Here is a 19,675-nt window from a genome sequence, read left to right as displayed (position 1 = left end):
ATTTACTGCTTTAAGACAAAAAAATCTGTGGATGATAAAACTTAGTTAACTTAAACAGAAGACAATTCCAGAAAACTATAAAAAAATCTGCTTGCAGCTAGTAAGTGGCAGATTAATTGCACAAAAAGGCATAATTGTCTTGCTTGCTTATTTAAAATAATTTATGTTGATGGCTCTAAAGTACTATAATTGCTCCAGAAAGAGATCCTGTTCTATAAAAAATTGCATTCCAACCTCATCAGCTACCCTTGCAAAGGACACAGCAGAGCTGAAAGATGCAAGGGGGAAAAGATATAAATAGAAGACTAGAAGGAAATAAAAAAAAAAGAAAAAGAAACAAGATTCTCCCCCCCTCAAGTCTAAAGAACACATACGGCACGTAATTGATGGAAGAAGCAGTAGTGTCCAAAATTATTGCTTATCTTCCACAACATTTAACATAGAATCATAGAATGGCTTGGATTGAAAGGGACCTTAAAGATCATCCATTTTCAACCCCTCTTCTCCGGGCTGGGTTGCCAACCACTGGAGCAGGCTGCCCAGAGCCACATCCAGCCTGGCCTTGAATGCCTCCAGGGATGGGGCACCCACAACCTCCCTGGGCAACCTGTTCCAGTGCCTCACCACTTTCTGAGTGAAAAGCTTCCTCCTAATATCTAACCTAAATCTCCTGTCTTAGTTTAAAACCATTCCCCCTTGTCCTATCACTATCAACACATGTAAACAGGCGTTTCCCCTCCTGTTTACATGCTCCCTTCAAGTACTGGAAGGCCGCAATGAGGTCTCCCTAGAGCCTTCTCTTCTCCAAGCTAAACGAGCCCAGTTCCCTCAACCTTTCTTCACAGGAGAGGTGCTCCAGCCCTCTGATCATCTTAGTGGCCCTCCTCTAGACCCGTTCCAAGAGCTCCACATCCTTCTTGTGCTGGGGGCCCCAGGCCTGCACACAGTATTCCAGGTGGGGTCTCACAAGAGCAGAGTAGAGGGGGACAATCACCTCCCTCTCCCTGCTGGCCACCCCTTTTTTAATGCAGCCCAGGACATAGTTGGCCTTCCGGGTTGCAAGCGTGCTCTGCTGGCTCATGTCCAGCTTCTCGTCCAGCAGGACCCCCAAGTCCTTCTCCGCAGGGCTGCTCTCAACTTCTTCTCCCAATCTAGATAAATACCTGGGATTGCCCCAGCCCAAGTGCAACATCTTGCACTTGGCCTTGTTGAACCTCATTAGGTTCTCATGGGCCCACTTCTCCAGCCTGTCCAGGTCCCTCTGGATGGCATCCCTTCCCTCTGTTGTATCAACTGCACCGCTCAGCTTGGTGTCATCTGCGAACTTGCTAGGCTGTAGACCAACAAGGCAGAGTTGTACAGATTTACTGAAACTTGATTTAAAGAAATTTAAATCACCAAGACCACAGAAATATTAACTCTAGGAAAAGATGAAGCATTGATAGACTAATATTTAAAAGGTACATTTATAAGCAAATATGCTAGCTGAACTTGTTTAATATCCACCTACTACTTGCTATATGTCTTGCATTGTACAATTAAAGAGACCAATGCTAAACTTGCCCCAAACAATACCAGTAATATGGCAGGGCTGTTTAGTTGCTTTTTATTTGTTTGCTTTAAAGTATCCTTGGTGCAAATTAAGTAAGACATCTGAGGCTCTAAGACAGGAAAAGTAGCCATGTAGAAAACATTGCTCTAGAACCTCTTAGCTCTCCTGGCTAATGGCTTCCAAGTATTCCCTGTTGTAACTGTGCTCTTCTTGCAAATTTTGATGTTGTTAAACTAACAGAAATAAGTGCTACTTAAATGAATTACTTTCTATCAGATTCATGACTCAGATTGTAATTTACTTGGAAACTCTTTTTTTCACAAAGTAACTTGGAAATCATGGCTGCAATTCAACCACTCAATCTACTTTTTCAGTATATATTCAACAGATTCTACTGTTGAAGATACATTTGAAATGCAAAAATATATTTCAATGACTAATTTGTACATTAATCAAATTCTCCTTTTGTTAATTTTAATACTACGTAATCTTCACTGAAATCCAGAAGTTTCTTTGTGCAGCTGACTATATACATCCTTCCAAGGAATCAATGTATGTTCCTCGGAATATTTAAGGATCCCATTCATCCTTCAATTATTCATAAAGAACCCATGTAGACATATCAACTCCATTTCTGGAGCAAGGTTTTAAATGTCAGCAATGTAAATATGATCCAATAAGCTACCGTGATGAAGCAATTGCAACGCAAGGTGACCCAAGATCAACTGGGTCACATGTACCAATATGGTACATATCATTACTTGCACTCCTCATACCCAAATCCAAGACATATAATTTCCATTGCAAGCAAAAGCAAAAATTCCAGTTAGAAGTCCAAAGGTATTTAGCAGAGAAAAGCTTCCAAACACCTGCCTTTTCTCACTATTGTGACAAGGAATTTCACAGGGAAACTGTATTGTAACCACCTGAAAAGTAACAATGGATACAGGATGTGATGATGACATTGGTATTTTCACATAATTTTCCAAAACAGGTTTGTCACAGTGGTGTCCATTTAAAACTGATGTAGAGTATCCATTGTGACATTTCCCTTTTTTGTGCACTTGTTTTAAACCAGGAAATATTTGAAAGTGAGCTACAGCAAATACTCAAATCTGATAGCCTTCCTTTAAAAAACATCCCAGCCAACCAAACAAAATTAAACCCACAGCCCACATATTATATTCTGGTAAACATTTAAGTAACTGTATTAGAGACCAGAAACCCAATCAACAAACAAGAGAAAAGTGTTAAGCATGCTGTAAATTCACAATAATAAAAAAGTCACAAAGCATGGATGCAATTTCTTCCTCTCCTAGTACTTCCTTCATTCCGGATTTGAACAAAAACTCTTGTGTGTAGAAACACATAAAGCTACTTGAAAAATACTCATTAGATCTTTCCTTCCATCTTCTTCTTTAGGCATACATACTACTGTACTGGTAATCTTTTTCTAGTTAAGACACCTGGTGTTTTAGCTACTTATCTTTACTTACCAGATCGGAAGCGCTCATCCCTTGAGTTAGTAGAACGTGATTTCTGCTGTTTAGACACAGCAGCAGTAGCTTGCGAGGTGCCTGGCACTCTGTTCTCTGCTTGCAGGGATGGATCCACACCTGAAATATAGTTTTCCTTCAATACAAATTCAGGTTCTCACATAAAATATGTGCTCCTCATGTTTAACATTTTCTACCAGCCTTGACACCTACTTACAAATTGTACTGGAGCCCAAAGTCTGTACCTTTAAAAATCTAATTTTCCATCTACATTTTAAATTCTTTAAACTAAAACCAAATCTGCTCTCAGAGGGTGGTGAAACACTGTACCAGGTTGCTCAGAGAGGCTGTGGATGATCCATCCCTGGAGGTGTTCAAGACCAGGTTAAATGAGGCCCTGAGCAACCTGATCTAGTGGTTGGCAACCCTGCCCAGAGCAGGGGTGTTGGAACTATTTGATCTTTGAGGTCCCTTCCAACCCAAACCATTCTATGTTTCTGTGATTAGCATTTCACCCAGAACATAAAAAATAAATAAATAAACAAAAAATCAACAACAACAAAAAATCCTTTGCTCATTTCAGTTTACTATCATTTGCAATTAGGTGTTTTGTATCTCAAAACCTTTCAGGTGGTGGGGGCAAGGGGCAGGGAGAAGAGGGAACCTATTCTCCCCCAACTCACCTTGAGACAACAAGCAACATGCTACAAATATGGTTACAATTATACATCATACTTGGGGATACTGAAAATAACAATTACACTGCTCTACCTTTTAGATATAACTTGAACCATTCTGTCAAATTCATTTAAACTTTAAAAACAAGACTGCTAAATTAAGCAAAAACTAGAATGTGCATGTCTGCTTAATCTATACCCATTTAATGGAATAATACCAGAAGAATCACATTTTACAAGAACTCTACAACTCTCTAATAAACACCTCACAGATATTAAGGGCAGAACTATTCTGTCACCTTCAGCTGTCTAAGAAACAACTCCTCTAATCTAGATTGGCTACTCAGTACAAGAACACAGATCTTTCCACCCCCATAAAAGGTACACAAAATAAAAAGAACCAAACTGCTCTCTAGTTGTCTTCTCCACACCTGCCTAGAATAGGACTCTATGGGCTGCCCAGGGAAGTGGTTGAGTCACCATCCCTGGAGGTCTTTAAAAGACGTTTAGGTGTTGAACTTAGTGATATGGTTTAGTGGAGGACTTGTTAGTGTTAGGTCAGACGTTGGACTAGGTGATCTTGAAGGTCTCTTCCAACCTAAAAGATTCTGTGATTCTGTGATTCTAGGTGGATAACCCAGAGCAGCCCTCTAGGCTGGTTGAATTTCAGAACGGTGAATCTCAGCTTTATATTCTAGCATAGGAGAAATCAGAAATCAAAGAGGTAGACAGTTACAAATATATATTCCCTATTACTCCCCATCCACCCAAATAAGGAGACATGCTACTGGCTCTTGGTGCATCTGCAGGGACTACACAAGTATGAATTAGAACGAGGAACTTGCAATTTTATCATCTCTTATATATCTACACACAAGTACAAAACCAAGAACTGAATCCCCTGCAGGTGTTCTGGAGATGCATGTCACACTGAAAGCACTGAGACACCAGAAAGAACATAAAGGAACAAAGAAGTAATGTAGCTTGTGCTGTTTTAAGACTGGTGAATGACAGCAGCCTTCAGAAGTGCAACAGCCACTACAGAACATGTAGAACATACAAAGCATTACAGCGCAGTAGGAATGTCTTTTTTTTTTTTTTTTTGTGCTAACCTATCATCAATTTATGATCAATGTGGCTATTTGAATTAGTGTTGCATTCATAAGCAAACTTTCCTTAAATCATGAAGATCTGTTCCACCAAGTTTACTATCTTTCTAGCCCTTGTACCATACAGGGCTGAGTACTATCTGTCATTTTGATCTCTGCTTCCCTTGAATAGCGTCTGCCCTCCTGCCTGCTCTCAGTCTTGCTAGAACTAGAAACAGTATTTTCAAAATGCAGCTGTTTACAGATAGTGGCTTTCACTGAAGATGACACTTCAGAAGAATCGCTGCCAGCTTCTTTGGAAGTAAAGGTGTTACTTTAAAAAGTAAGAAAAGATTCCTCTTTCTCTTTGGGGGTTTCTGTTCCGTCCCCTTTCCCGTAAATGTGTACCAAAAAAGAAATCAGCAATCATTAATAAATCTAGCAATTATCAGAGATTTTTATCAAGATCTTTCAGTAAGACCTGGCCTTTACATTTGAGGTATAAATTTTCAAGCAGTATATACCAGTTCTGTTTCAGCTGATCAAAAGTAACTTTCAAATACTCTCTTTAAATATAATATCCTCAGGAAAAGTGTTTTGTCGCCTTCCTGACTGAAGCAGTTGCTATACAACAGTTTTCTTAGGTACCTGCTAAGACCACAAGGTAAATGCAGCCTGTAACACTTTCCCCACCCCAACCTGCAGCTAACAGGCAAAACCTCCAGATGTTCAGAATGTCAGCCCTGGATTGCCCAGGAGTTCTTAGTGGGAAAAAGAATAAAAATGTATGAGTCTCAGTAATGGAAAAGGAAGTAACATAAAATAAACCACACTTATCTAAGTTTTTAGAAGTTAACCCAGCTCCAGAGAAATGCTTGTCTTTTACAATTTACTACTGAAACCAAATAAATTAACCTACTGGAGTTTTCCCACTCTCTAAAAGCAAAACTTTTAAAGTAGATGACAAACTAACATCAACCACTCTGACAATAGGGGAAATAACATGGACCAGTAAAGAAACTGAAGTGTTCCCAAGGAAAACAGCAGAACATGGAGCCGAGTAAGGACACAGCTACTACCCAATACTACCCAACATAAAGGGCTAATGTTCCCTGAAACACTTTAGCAGATTTATTCTACAAACGGAATTGATTCAATTCATCTAATACTCAAAGAGTGGTTAAAACACATAAGAACTGCATTTTAATTTTCATTTGAACAAAAAGTTTTACATAACCACAAGTCAGCAGTCCAGTGAGGTTTGTTGCTCTACAAACAACTTCATATTTCATAAAAAAGATTGAGGCCAGTCACCACCTAAAATCCTGAGCCAAGACAAGAACAGATGCCAACAGATAACATGATAATGAAGGTGGTGAAAAGGAGGAGAACAAAGAGGAGCAGCTAAACTGGAAGTCTCCCTAAAATAGACTGCTCATTTATGAAACATTCAAAAAACAGTAATTATTCATTAGTAAAGTTCCTACCCAACAATGTGCTTAGTTTTGGGTGATCTTATCAAGGGACATAGGGTGAAGTAGGCAACAAAAGAGGGGGAGAATGATTGTGTGCCATTTTTTTCCTTCAAAGGTAGGTTAATTGTTAGAGTGGGGGAAGAGGCTAATGTCCTACTCAAAACCCCTTGCTTTTTAGCAGTCCTATAGTTCAGTACCTAACATTCCCCGCTTGCTTCTCTCCCCAGACACCATAGATCCCATCAATCACTGTTTCGGACTTCTGCAGCTGTACATGTTGCATACACATAATCAAGTAACTAGAGCCTTGGAGTCAGGACCCATCAGAACACAAACCAGCCCCTTTCTCACTCTGTGGTACTGGCAAAACTGCCCAGCACTATCTGCGAACAATGGCACTGCTGCATGTGGTACGAGGCTTTTGTCTTTGAAAAGCATGAGGCTTCAGATGGAATGATGAACTAACAGGAATAACCCATCAACACCTGACAAGCTGTACGTGTAATGCTCCTGAGCCATATGCTACCTGAGCAATGATAAACGCTGCTGGGGGGGAAAGGGGGAGGGGGGGGCTGTCAGGGATGAGAAGGGACCTCAAATAAACACAAGAAAATGAACAAAGCTTACCAACTCCAAAACATGAGACCTCTCCTCCTCCAATACTTAAAAAACAGATTTTTGTGGATCAGCATTAGGACAATAGTACTGTGATGAAGTGACCAATAAACCTCAGAAGTTCCCTTTAAATTAAGATGGTGCTCAAAATCAGTGGCACGGTTGGAAACCATGACTGTTTTTCTTCAGCTTAAATGTTTTTTGTTTTTTGTTTTTTTTTTCCTTTCTCCTTTTTTTTCTCCCACAACTACATGCCAGAAAAATCCTGTTTCACAAGCTTGGTGAATTTGTTAATTTATTCTGGTTCTGTGCAAATCACAACCTTAAACCTTCAGCAAAAGCAGCTAGATAATTAGGCCAACTCCCTCTATTCACATTGAAGATCTTTACAAACAAAACATTTTAAGAGATACAAATTAATGAAACATGATCCACTATCACTGTAGTTTGTCTGTTTTTAACTTAGCCAAAACTAGCAAAAATAAAATGCCATCTTAATGAGGCCACTAGGTATACACTTATTCCAATTAACTGAATGATTTGATTCTATAGGAAGAGATTAAAGTTACTATTTGAATTAGAATTGTTTTTCCATCTACTAACACTGAAGAATCAAAAGATAACCATGACATTTGTAGCAATTTTATTTCATACAAGCAAAAATTATTTTACTGTAACAGCACTGAACAATTTACAGTTGAACAAAGACACTTGGCTAGCATTGCTCAGGAAGATGCCTAGCTAAACACATCTGTAATCAGATATGCAGAGAGAAAAATTTCAAAAACAAGGCATCAGTAGATATCTCTCATTCAGGTTACAGAGTTTGAGTTTGTGAGCTTTTTGGGGTTAAGTGCTGTTTTTTTTTTTTTTTTTTAAATGTTTGAACAGAATCTCAGCACAATGTAGAAATACCTCACCTGAAATTGCACAGAATAGTGAATAGCAACATGAATACACTTTTTTTTTCCTGCACTTTCTCTGAAGTTCTTATCAGTAGGAAAGTCACATTCTTCAATATATTAATTTCTGAATAAAACAAATGTTGAAGTAATATTTCCATAAATACTGTCTAAAAAGTACACTTGCCTTCACAGAGCCATAGAACAACAAGGATTTGAAGGGACCTCTGGAGGTCATTTCATCTAAACCCTCTGTTCAGGCACAGGCACCTATATAGCTAGTTGCTCTGGACCATCTACCTCTGACTGCCATAAATATCAACTAACAGATGGCGTTGATGGAACAAGTACAACTTATATTCTTAATGTTCACAGAAGCATAGGATATCCCAAGTTGGATCCCACAAAGATCAGAGTCCAAATCCTGGCTCCACACTGGACTACCTAAAAATTAAACCATATGTCTGAGAGTTGTCCAAACGATTCTTGAACTCCTGCAGGCACGCTGATCTTATAAGACTAGTATTTTACTAATGCTAGAGATAAGTGTTTTGCAAACTATTTTGTATGTTAACAAATATAGCTACAAACAAGTTTTTCATACTTAGCCCCATAACTAGTATGTTATGCCTGCACACATCAAAAAAAAACCCAAACAACAACATCTAACCACAGCACACTGCAATGAAGAGAGAAGACTCAGGTTTGAAAGTAAGAAAATTTGTGATTCAGAGACATGCAGATTCCACTTTAAGAAAAATGAGCAACATATTTTACTGCAAGAAATATGAACCATGTAGTATATGAAAACATGTTGCTCAATCCTAAGAAAGCTGGGAAGAAAAAAATTCAAGCAAAGCAAAAGTTTAAGTGTCATAACCTACTCTAGCTTCATTCTGTAAAGAGTAACATTTGAGTAAAGAACATATTACCAACTAAAAACTCCTGTTTAATAGTTGATCCTGAAAAGTCGCCCATTTTTGATTCAAAAAGCTTTATTCTTCATATCTAACAAAAGCACCGACTTTATTGCTAGAGGACTTTCCTGGGCAACCTTTTTGGGCAACCCACCTGCACAGCAACTGCCCTATCACATTTTTCATTTCATCTGCATAAGACATGATGTCTTAACATCAAACTCAACATTTTAAAAGACTTTTCAACATCTCAGCAAACTCTTATTTGAAACAGCTATTAAACACTCAAATCTAATTATCTTTGCAGAAACACTGATATTGAAATTCATCTCCCCAAAGTAATTTCAGTTCTAAATTGATAGAATACTCTTGAAAGATTCAACTTTTCAAAGTTTTAAAGGTAAATTGAAAAGTAAAGCCAAAGCAGTTAAAATAGCATGGCAACAAATCACTCATCTTGGTTTTCCTTGCATTGCCACACAGTTATACATCACATTTCCAACCATCCACTATCTACAGAATATGATGTAGCACATTAAAGAGCTTTGCAGAGAGGACAAGGGAAGAGGAGGCTGAAGCTTTAGGTTCTTTGTATGCTATTATACTGTTTTGCTGCTGTTGAACTGGCTCTGTAATTTAGAAAGTAACAAGACCAACATGTTCAAAGCACTGAAAGACAGGGAAAGGTGTATGACGAGGCAGAAAATAAAACAAGGGTAGGAAACAGCTGGTCAGGCTCTAGGCCAACCTCTCAGTCCTGCTCCAGTCTCCTCTCTGTTGTCCCCTCTGCACCCGGCTCTGCTCAGAGACTGGCTGGCTATCCAGTCTGCGGCATACTCCTTTCCTTACTGCCTCTGGCACCCCCAGGCCAGCCTGTTGCTGCTACTCTTCAGTGCATCCCCTGCTCTCCTGTCCTGGTTTCCACCTCACTTCTCTGTGGATCCAAGACCTACAGAACTTCACTTGGTGCTCACACCAGGATCCGACCACACTAAGGGAGGTTTTTGCCAAGGAGTGCAGCACTTCTTCGTTTCCTCTCTACTTTTGCCAGCCCTACAGGAGCAGGAGTTTCAGGAGTTTCCCAGTTAAGAAACAGGTCACCTATAAGAATAGGTAAGGTCTTTCCTGACAGGGTTCTCAGCCCTTTGATAACATAAGCAAGGAGCAAGGGCAGGGCCAAGTGTGCTGGAAATACTCTCACCTTCCCCATTAATATGCTACTCTACAGCATTTGACCATTTGCTCCTGATTACGTCAAAAGGCCTAGGCCAAGTTTGCACTGCTGCTAAATCCCAAACTAAATATTCTATAGCAGAAACATCCATACAGAATATACCACCCTTAAAAAACTTGATTACTAAGCTCTGTGCTATGTAGGCGGACTTAGCCATCAGGTACTTAGGTGGCAACCATCAACTTATTACCAAATGAACCATGGAAAAAGACGAATTGCTTGGACTTGACTCCTGAATTTGATTACTTGAGAACCACCTGGAGGACTGATTTCTCTGTGTTTTGTTTTGTTTGTTTCTTTTCACATTCAGAGAGTGAAATTGCAATCATTTTGTTTCTTCCACTGGCAGGGAACTCGAAAACATTTTCTGTACCTGGACAGATACAGCTAGACTGGTGGTAGGATAAAAAAAAAAAAAAAAAACTATGAAAATTTGATTTACCACAGTAAAAAGTCAATCCAATAGCCCAATTTCCACATTCAACTCCCAAAACAACGTAGTAGGATATTTGACCATAAAGGTTTACCATTGCATTACTAAAATCACTTAATTAAAAAGGCAAACGAGCAGTAATCTCTTGCTATTTTCAGAAACTGTTAACAGTCAAGCTATAAACAGCTTCTTCAACTAGCCCACCTGATCACATTTAGTTTTCATATATTTCATTTTAACTAATTATACTAAGATCAAATTAACCTATTAAGATCTGGACATAATTTGATCATAGCTGTTATGCCTGAAATACAAAATAGCAGTTTTTAATTCAGTAGCATCAAGAAAGACAACTGTATTTTTCGTTTTGTCCATAAAGAAATTATGTATGCTATCACAGACTCCAAAGCACGAGAGCAAACTGCACATTCCTTCAACAAGGAGCTAGAGAACAAAGTGTTGTAAGGTTTGTGAATCTAGACCCATTCTAATAGAATTACTAGGCTGAAAACAACAAGCAGAAATATATAAATAAATCACAGCTATGTAGAAAGAGCATGTATCCTTGCTATCAGCAGAAACATTTTTCAGAGACCTTTTTTTTTTCAGAAAGTTCCAATTACTGTAGTCTTAAACCTAGTTTCCTATATTAGCTATGTCTTAATCTCAGTATACCATGCCTTTCCACTCAGCACAGCTAACAATGTGCACTCATCGTTTATCAAGTTGCCAAAACTGTTATAGTGTAAGAAATAAGTCCTTTATTTTCTAGACTTCATATGACCATTAGCCAAAACCAAGGTCCTTTAACCTTGTAGATACCCATGCAAGAATAACTTTTTCCTTTAGTATAAGTTCTTCAAATCACACAGAAGGCCTGCTTCTTTATCAAACATGAAGAACCTGGTTCTTCAGAGAAGCCTGAGCCCCAGGCTTTCAGAAAAGGTTTAAAAGATAGCACATATCAGCCTTGCCAGTAACAGCAGATGCAATGATTACCTGCCCAGCATGTGAGCATGCACAGTGCAGTTGGCCAATGGCCCACAGTCTTAAGATCCAGTTCACCAAAATAAAAAAAAAAAAAAAAGAGAGAAAAGAGGTTCAACAACATCAAGATCACAAAGAAATCCTACTTCCATATTAGCAGTCCTAATGGAGGAAGGAATTTTCCATGTGAGAAGGCAGCAACCTAATGAAGAGGAATGTTTCCATAAATGTGTCTGCCCTATCAGACAGACAGATACTTTTGAATTGATAGATATCTCTCTGGGGGCAAGAATCCCACTGAAAAAGGAAACTACTGTGTTAGGTGTTTCTACTGTGAACCACCTATGAAGATTTCTGACAGTATCAGGATTTTACGGTTGCTTTCCCTGCTCAGACACTACCAAAGAATTAGTCAGAATATAGTTACTAACACTAGGTTTAAGCAATTAGGAAAACTCTAAACGAGCTCGAAAAGTTGGCTGGTATTCCTATCTAGAGGCTTGCTTATGAAAAGTCCTTTGTCAAACCTCTCAGCTGCTAAACTAATATGCAACTAATTCCTATTTGCCATTACCACACCCTTCTGCAAACATTTTAAGGAGTTTTGCAATATGATTCTTTGGGGCAGCCATCCAACTTACATAACCTGTTTCATATTGAGGAATAAACTCTTTCCCTAATCTCCCTGTAAATAAATCCTCCCCCATCTTTTGACTATGCCGTGGTGCCAAAGTAGTTGTACTGGGGTCTGGCTGGGATGGAGTTAATTTTCCCTGCAGTTGCTCATAAAGTGTTGTGCTCCGCACTTGTAGCTAGAACAGCATTGGTATCACCTCCCTGCACCCCCCCGGCAGCTGACCTAAACCAACCAAAGGGATATTCCATGCCATATGATGTCACACTCTGCAAGAAAAGGGGGAAAAGGGGAAGCTCTTGTTATGAAGACATCTGTCCTCCCAAGCAACCGCTATGCATATTGAGGCCCAGGTTCCCAGGACATGGCCAATCATTGCTCATTGATGGGAAGTATATAATTTTTTTCCTCTGTGCTTCTGCACAGCCTTTGCTTGTTTTTTCCCCTCTTCCTTTTCCCTTTAATTAAATTATCCTTATCTCAATCCATGAGCCCTTTTATTTTTTTCTTTCCAGCATACTTTCTTCTCCCCCTCTTCTGAGGAGGAGGGGGAGTGATAGAGCGGTTGAGGTGAAGTTTAACCACCCAGCAAGGTAAAACCACCACAGTAGCTCATTTGTTTTCAAGAATACCTAAATTAGAAACAAGGGGTAACACTTAAGATTTTGGGATTTTAAATAACCAAAACCAAAGAAAGCCATAAATGGTAAATCTGGAGCAGAGGAAAACTGCAAAGCAAATCATATCAAAATTTGTGCAGAAAAATACTATCTTTTATTAGAACCAGTAATAGTTGGGAAGAATTAGACAAGTAGAAGAGGAAAAAAATATTTCAGATTTATCATAAAATCCCTTTTTTCACTTTTACCAGACTTACCAGCTAGCAGAATACTTATCTCCTTAAAGAAACCTTGATGGTAGAATTCCCTTTTATTATATGGCTAGCAAGCGATACTCCCACTAGCAATATTCCCACTCACTATACTCTAAATCTACTCTCCTTTAGTTTAAAAACTGCTACCCCTTGTCCTATCACTACACACCCTGGTAAAGCACCTCTTCCCATCTTTCCTGTAGGCTTCCTTTAGTTACTGTAAGGCCACAGTAAGTTCTCCCCAGAGCCTTCTCTTCTCCAGGCTGAACAACCCCAACTCTCTCAGCCTCTCTTTGTAGGAGAGGTGCTCCAGCCTTCTGGTCACCCATCCTCATGGCTTTCCTCTAGACTCACTCTAATAGATCCATGTCTCTCTTGTATTGGAAACACCAGACCTGAGTGCAGTACCCTGCGGAGGTCTCACAAGAGTGGAGTAGAGGGGGAAAATCGCCTGCCTTGACTTGCTGGCCATGCTTCTTTTGATGCAGCCTGAGATATGATTGGCTTTGTTGGCTCATTTCTTATTGTACCAGATTTGTTTCTATACCTACCAAGAGACATGACGCCTTGGTGATACTTGAAGCATACTAGTTCACAATGGAAAACATCCATATTGTAAAAGTTCTCTTCACTAGGTGTCTAATCAATAACACAAACAGATATCCTTCAAGAGATGCATGTACTTTTTACAAGAAGTCAGTTCTCTAACTACAAAAGACCCTCTAGATTTGTCAGTCCATCCATTATTCTAGTTAATTCACTGTAAAAATATTTGAAAGAACTGATATACAGAGGGCCAGGTAATATTTTATTAGACAACTGACATGACTGAAGTAAACAAACTTCCAAGACCTTCAAGCTGAAGACCAAAGGCTGGCATCTCAGAAACAGCAGCTTCATCACAGTTTATGAAGAAATGATCCAGTATGTTCTACTAATCCAAACGTATTCATAAAGTTGAAAAGTTAACTTTACATCAAGAACATTTATATATTAGATCAGACATGCACTACCCCCTCAGCACTAAAAAAGCTAACAGGAACACACTGTTATGCATTGTGCCCGATTACAACCATGTAGCTGACCCAGAACAAATCTTTTATTGGATATTTCAATGCAGATCCACTACTGACTGCAAAAATATGGTCTCAAAATGTAGCAATTACCTGTAGTCAATAAAGGTCTTTTTTGTCATCTCAGGATTTGATGGCAATATATATGTATATTTTATATATATATATATATTTTTTTTAAATCTCATTTCTTCTGCTTTGGCTTGGAATTCTTTTTGAGTTATAATAAAACACCAATTCCTAAGAGGCTCTTAATGTTCCTTAAGAGAGCATCTGATTATTTTTTTTAAAACCAACAGACCTATCCTCAAGAAAACCTAAAGACAAAGTTGGTGGTCAAGTGCAAGTTTTATACATCTTCAGTCTGCAGTGCAAGGGCAATTACCAACAGGACTTGTGTTCCAGTTCCTTTACCAGCTTCATAGCCCTCCTCTGGACACTTTTCCTCAATGTCCTTCTTGTAGTGAGGGGCCCAAAACTGAACACAGCACTCGAGGTGCGGCCTCACCAGAGCTGAGTACAAAGGGATGATCACCTCCCTGGTCCTGCTGGCTGCACTATTCCTGATACAAGCCAGGGTGCTGTTGGCCTTCTTGGCCACCTGGGCACACTGCTGGCTCGTGTTCAGGAGAGCATCAGTCAGCACCCCCAGGTCCTTTTCCTCTGCACAGCTTTTGAGCCGCTCTGCCCCAAGCCTGTAGCACTGCATGGGGCTGTTGTGGCCAAAGTGCAGGACCTGGCACTTAGCCATGTTGAACCTCACCCCGTTGGCCTCTGCCCATCGACCCATCCAGTCCAGTTCCCTCTGTGGGGCCTTCCTACCCTCCGGCAGATCAACACTTCCCCCCAGCTTGGTGTCGTCTGCAAACTTACTGAGGGTGCACTCAATTCCCTCATCCAAATCATCAATAAAGATTTTAAAGAGGATGGGCCCCAACACTGACCCGTGGGGAACACCACTGGTGACCAATCGCCAGCTGGATTTCACTCCGTTCACCACCACTCTCTGGGCTCTCTAAGACCAAAGCACAATGACAGCACAACAGCTAATTGTGATTAAATCACAAGTGTCATGTTGTTGACAGACAGACAGACAGGATGGGCATTTCACTTTTTGGCCATTGAAGATAAAGTATGGTAATAAATTGCTGTAGTATGCAGTAATTTATAATAAAGTCTGTATTTTGAAGAAATTGGGAGGAGGGTAAAGAGGAAGCAAAAGTACAGGAGTGATGATTAAGTATTTTCATTTAATGAAACTGGCCAACTTGCTTTCAGGAATAACTTTACTCATTATTGAAGTTATCTTAATGTCTGAGATGCAGCTCTCAAGCTAACAGAAATTTGTTAAAAAAACGTTACCATTTAACATTTCATATAGTGTTAAAAAACATTGCAGACCTCTTTTTTTCCACAAAAGTAGCCCTTCTTTACTACTGGTTAGATGCTATGTCAATCAAATGTTACTAATTCTTGAAGATAATTTTCCATTACGTATTTTCACAGATTTATTGTAAAAGGTGTAACTTACGAGTCTCTTACCTTGAATTAGTGGTATGTACCGTGCTAACAGCTTTGCTCTTTTCTTTTCATACCCTTTCTGAGTGATGTCTCCTAAAGAAACAAAGAAATAAATTCATATTGTTTGGAACAGTACTTAAATAAACCTTATTTTCTTAATAGCTATGAATAAACTCATTAGCTTTGGAAAAGTCAGATTAGCAACAAAGAACTTAGCATGTCAGAGAAACAATTCACAGCCATATACACACCCATGCAGTGCTACCTGCCCACATATGAGTACAAGTGTCTTAAATCTTAGAGCTATACAATATGGGAATAATTATTTTGTCTGCAGCGCTGCATTGAACCTGGTTCTGAAGATATTTGCCATAATGCAGGACACAGCCTAAGAGATTTGCAGTGTAATAGAAGCCATTGAAGATGACAAACCTGATTCTGCACACTTTTGTGGCATCAGAAACTCTCCCTGTAACAAAACTTAAGAGACCACGCTCTTGGATACTTGTGCAAGACCTTTCAAAACTAGATTGTACCATTCACTCTGCCTTGCATGAATGCATGAACAAGGGTTCATGCATTGCTAACGGCCAGCTTAACAAGTTGTTTTTATTTTTAAAACTAATGAGCTTCACCCATTTTCTAGACTGCAGCATAGACATGAAAACAGTAATCACAAACAAGCTTAAAACCACTCCCACTCTCAAAATTCACACTTTCTCAAAGGCTTGCAGAACTCAGCACAACTTTTCTTCATTCATTGGATATTATGAAAAAAAAATTCTCCCTCTGTATTTCGAATGTTCCTCAGGTATTTGTCTTAAAACATAAGTTTGGTTTTAAATACCATCCACGGCTGTAAGTATTCTAAACATTTCCTCAAACATCCATCCACCTCCCTCCTACATTAGCAATCACCGGTAACAGAAATAAAGTCACTTCGTTCTACTAATCCCACCAGTTACATGAATACGCACCATTTAAAGTTACTGACAGTATGCAAAAAAACAATCAATGAGAGCTTGAAGATATTGCTACAAACAAACAAACAAAAACCCACAAACGTAAATCCCAGAATGCCTCAGTCACTGCAGGTATCTCACACTACAACCAAACAGAATGTGCCACTTTTTCCTCAGCAACCTGCGTGAATACTTCATATCAAACTTAGGACACAAGACAGCAATGCTTTGGCTATCACCTTTGCTAAGCAGAAAAGTTTTTAACAGAAAATATGTGGAAATATAATTATGAATATTTAATATTATGTATCATTATACAATTATATAAAAATGTGATACAAAAACTAAACCTAAACAAAACCACAAACGCACAGTCAGATGTGTCTGGGTATAGATGATAAAAATGACAAAGTATGTTCTTTAAATAAGTCATTTCTACAAAGAAGGAAGGAAAATACCAGAAAAAAAAGATGTATCATTTTCAGTGGTGGTGGTAGGAAAATAGAGAAGAAGCACAAGCAGGAAGAACAGTATCTTAAAACACAAGTAATTTTGGAAGACTAAAGCAATCCCTCAGGAAATTTTTAAGTGACAAAAGCTGTGCATAATACAAATTTTCCATACCGCAACTTCATTGAGGACAGTAATTTTCACAGCTCCATAAAGGATTCAATCCTCAGATCAAACCTCTGCGCAGATCAGCTACCTTGTCAGGCATCAGCCAGCTGAAGTGGTATGCTGTAGAAGCAGCAGCTCAAAAGACAGGGTTGAAAAGAAAGTCTCATTTAAACAAGAATCTCAAACTTTTGCTTCCCACTGCATTTGCAAATTCATTGATTTTAGTGGATAAAAAAAGAATGCTGACTCCAAGCATTTTCCTTGAATCATGTTAGGAAAAGTCTAAAGTCAAAAGCATCTCCGTAGACTTTTGCAGCCCCCATGGCACCTCAGAGAAGCTTAACGAGGATTCCTTTCTTCCGACGGGATCCTCCCCAACAATCACTCCCCACCCCCTTGCCCGCTATGGTGCAGTGGGATTAACCCATCACTTTGGGTTCTTTGTAATCCTTCATCTCTTCCAAAAAGAGATGCTGAGCCACATCTGGTACATCAGGGCCACAGCTGCTGTCATTTAGCCTCACTTTCTCCCTGGTTATTAGATGACACAAAAGCAATCTGAGGTTTCTCAGCCTCATTGAACCAGCTGGGAACACTACAAAGTTAGGCAGTGGTTTGAGCTGTCAGTTCTTTGCCTGGGATATTTTAAAATATGTCAGAGGCTCCAACAAAATTAATCTTGACAAAAATGAAAATGTTGGAATTTCTTGAAGTGATCTATAACCATTATTTTCTTAATTTGTGCACAAAGAATCTATAATGTAGTTACCCCAAATCCATTCAGGCATTTAGCTTCTGATTAAGGGAGCCAAGCTCCTTTGTGGCTTGAGCTCCATGCACTGAGGAGTCCTAAGAAGCTTCTGATGGAGATGAGCTGGATAAGAAGCAGACAGAGACAGGAGAAAAGCTCATGGAAAGGTGAGCTTGCTACTAATCGAGCAACTTCTCCAGTCCTTAATCAGTCGTTTGCACTTAAACTCTTGCTGGGAGCAGCTCTAGGTACTGTGACAGCACAGTACTTCCTACAGATGAGGAAATGGCTCCTGGTAGATAATCCGCAGAGGTCAATGGAGACATTTCTGAACAAGATGACTGTGGATTAAACATACAGATCAAAAGAAAAATGTTTTCTCTTGCAAGCCTAACAGATCTTTAAGGATTCCACAGTTTAGTATGGACTGTGCTGGCAAGCACAGTTACAATCTCAGGACTATCATCTATTGACAAATCACAGAAGCAGCTTTTACCATTCCTTCATTATAAAGTGGAAGTCAACGGTGTGAATACTGGCACTGCCGGAAGAGATGGTTCTTTGGTGGTTTGAACAGGCAGGCAAGTTACTTATCTGAAACATAACACAGAAGTCACCTGTGGAAAAATGTCATGTATATTTCCAGTGTTTCTGGGAACAGGCTGTCACCATATTTGGAGCATTGATGGGGATCGGAGAACTGATCCAGCAATCATCACATTCTACCTCTTAGACATGCTTGGGTAAGTATTTTTTAAATGAAACAACTTGAAATTTTATTTTACATAATTCTAGAGTATTATAAAAGGAACAGTGCATTGCTACTTGATTTTGACTTACTTCAAAATCAAACAAAAATAATTGAGGAAGATATAATTACTCTGGCATCTGTGATTTTTGTCCATTGTGAAAGCAAGGCATTTCTAAGAACTACGATGAGAATCAACAATCAGAAAAGCCAGTTACACTTGGTGTTACAGCTGGGAAATCAAAAGGTGTCTCTGACAAACACTGAACCATGCAGACAGTGGAAGAAATGGCCCGGTTTCCCATGTCATCCGTCCTCCAGAGTAAATAATGTAGCAACCAGTCCTGAAGAAATTGCTAATGACAGAAGCATGTAGGAAAAGAAAACAGAGCAGCTCTGCAGCTCTCAGTGCTACTTCACAAGTCACAAGTCATTATTTATTTCTTCTGCCAGTCAGCATTGGGGGTAGACAGGGTAGAGTCAGACAGGGTAGAAGAAGGTTAAATAACTGGATCACAAAAGTAATCTGGCAAGTTTCCAGGCTCAGTAAGTCTGTTTAATGCACTGATATTACATGGCTCCAGTAAATCCTCAAGCTCACTCCACAGAGAGACAGGAAAAGCTCAAATTCTGCCACTGTCCTTCTACTCCATTAGGGCTCTCTACAGAATAGAGAAACAGATTGATAGACGTCAGCTACCTCTGTAGGTATACCAGTCTGACATTGGCTCCTGCCCTTATAATTATTAGAAATTATAGTTTTAAATAACCCTCTTTTTAAAAAGTTGAGATGCTTCCCTTCAATGAAACACAATCTTATCTCCTATTGCACCAGAAGATGAAATGAAGAACTATTTTCATTAAGTTCCTGTTAAGTTACAAGTCTGAATTTCCACACAGACACGAGCTTCAAAATATAATGCATTTCCAAACCATTGCAACTTCATCATGCATTAAGTATGAAAACTCTTTCTGAATCACTCAATTGATATATTTTGTGACATTATTAGAATCTTTACCCAGAGTTTATAAATGCAATTTATCAAACCAGAACCAGCTTTCCTATAGCATTATGACATAAATCATGAGTATAGCTGTCTCCTCTTACAAGCTGAAGA

General features: G+C 39.2%; 1 protein-coding gene across 1 annotated transcript in view; it reads right to left on the bottom strand.

Annotated features, from left to right (window-relative positions):
- The window catches only part of DIP2A (disco interacting protein 2 homolog A), a 117,753-nt gene that overhangs the window by 69,357 nt on the left and 28,721 nt on the right, over window positions 1-19,675 (bottom strand). Inside the window, 2 exon segments of the mRNA XM_040561434.1 lie at window positions 3,049-3,168; window positions 15,500-15,571. Coding sequence (XP_040417368.1) covers window positions 3,049-3,168; window positions 15,500-15,571 — 192 coding nt within the window.

Source organism: Cygnus olor, chromosome 6 (assembly GCF_009769625.2).
Source record: "Cygnus olor isolate bCygOlo1 chromosome 6, bCygOlo1.pri.v2, whole genome shotgun sequence".
In the NCBI taxonomy this organism is placed as follows: Eukaryota; Metazoa; Chordata; class Aves; order Anseriformes; family Anatidae; genus Cygnus; species Cygnus olor.
The sequence above is the reverse complement of the archived record's forward strand: the minus strand, read 5'-3'. Positions and strand labels throughout refer to the sequence as shown.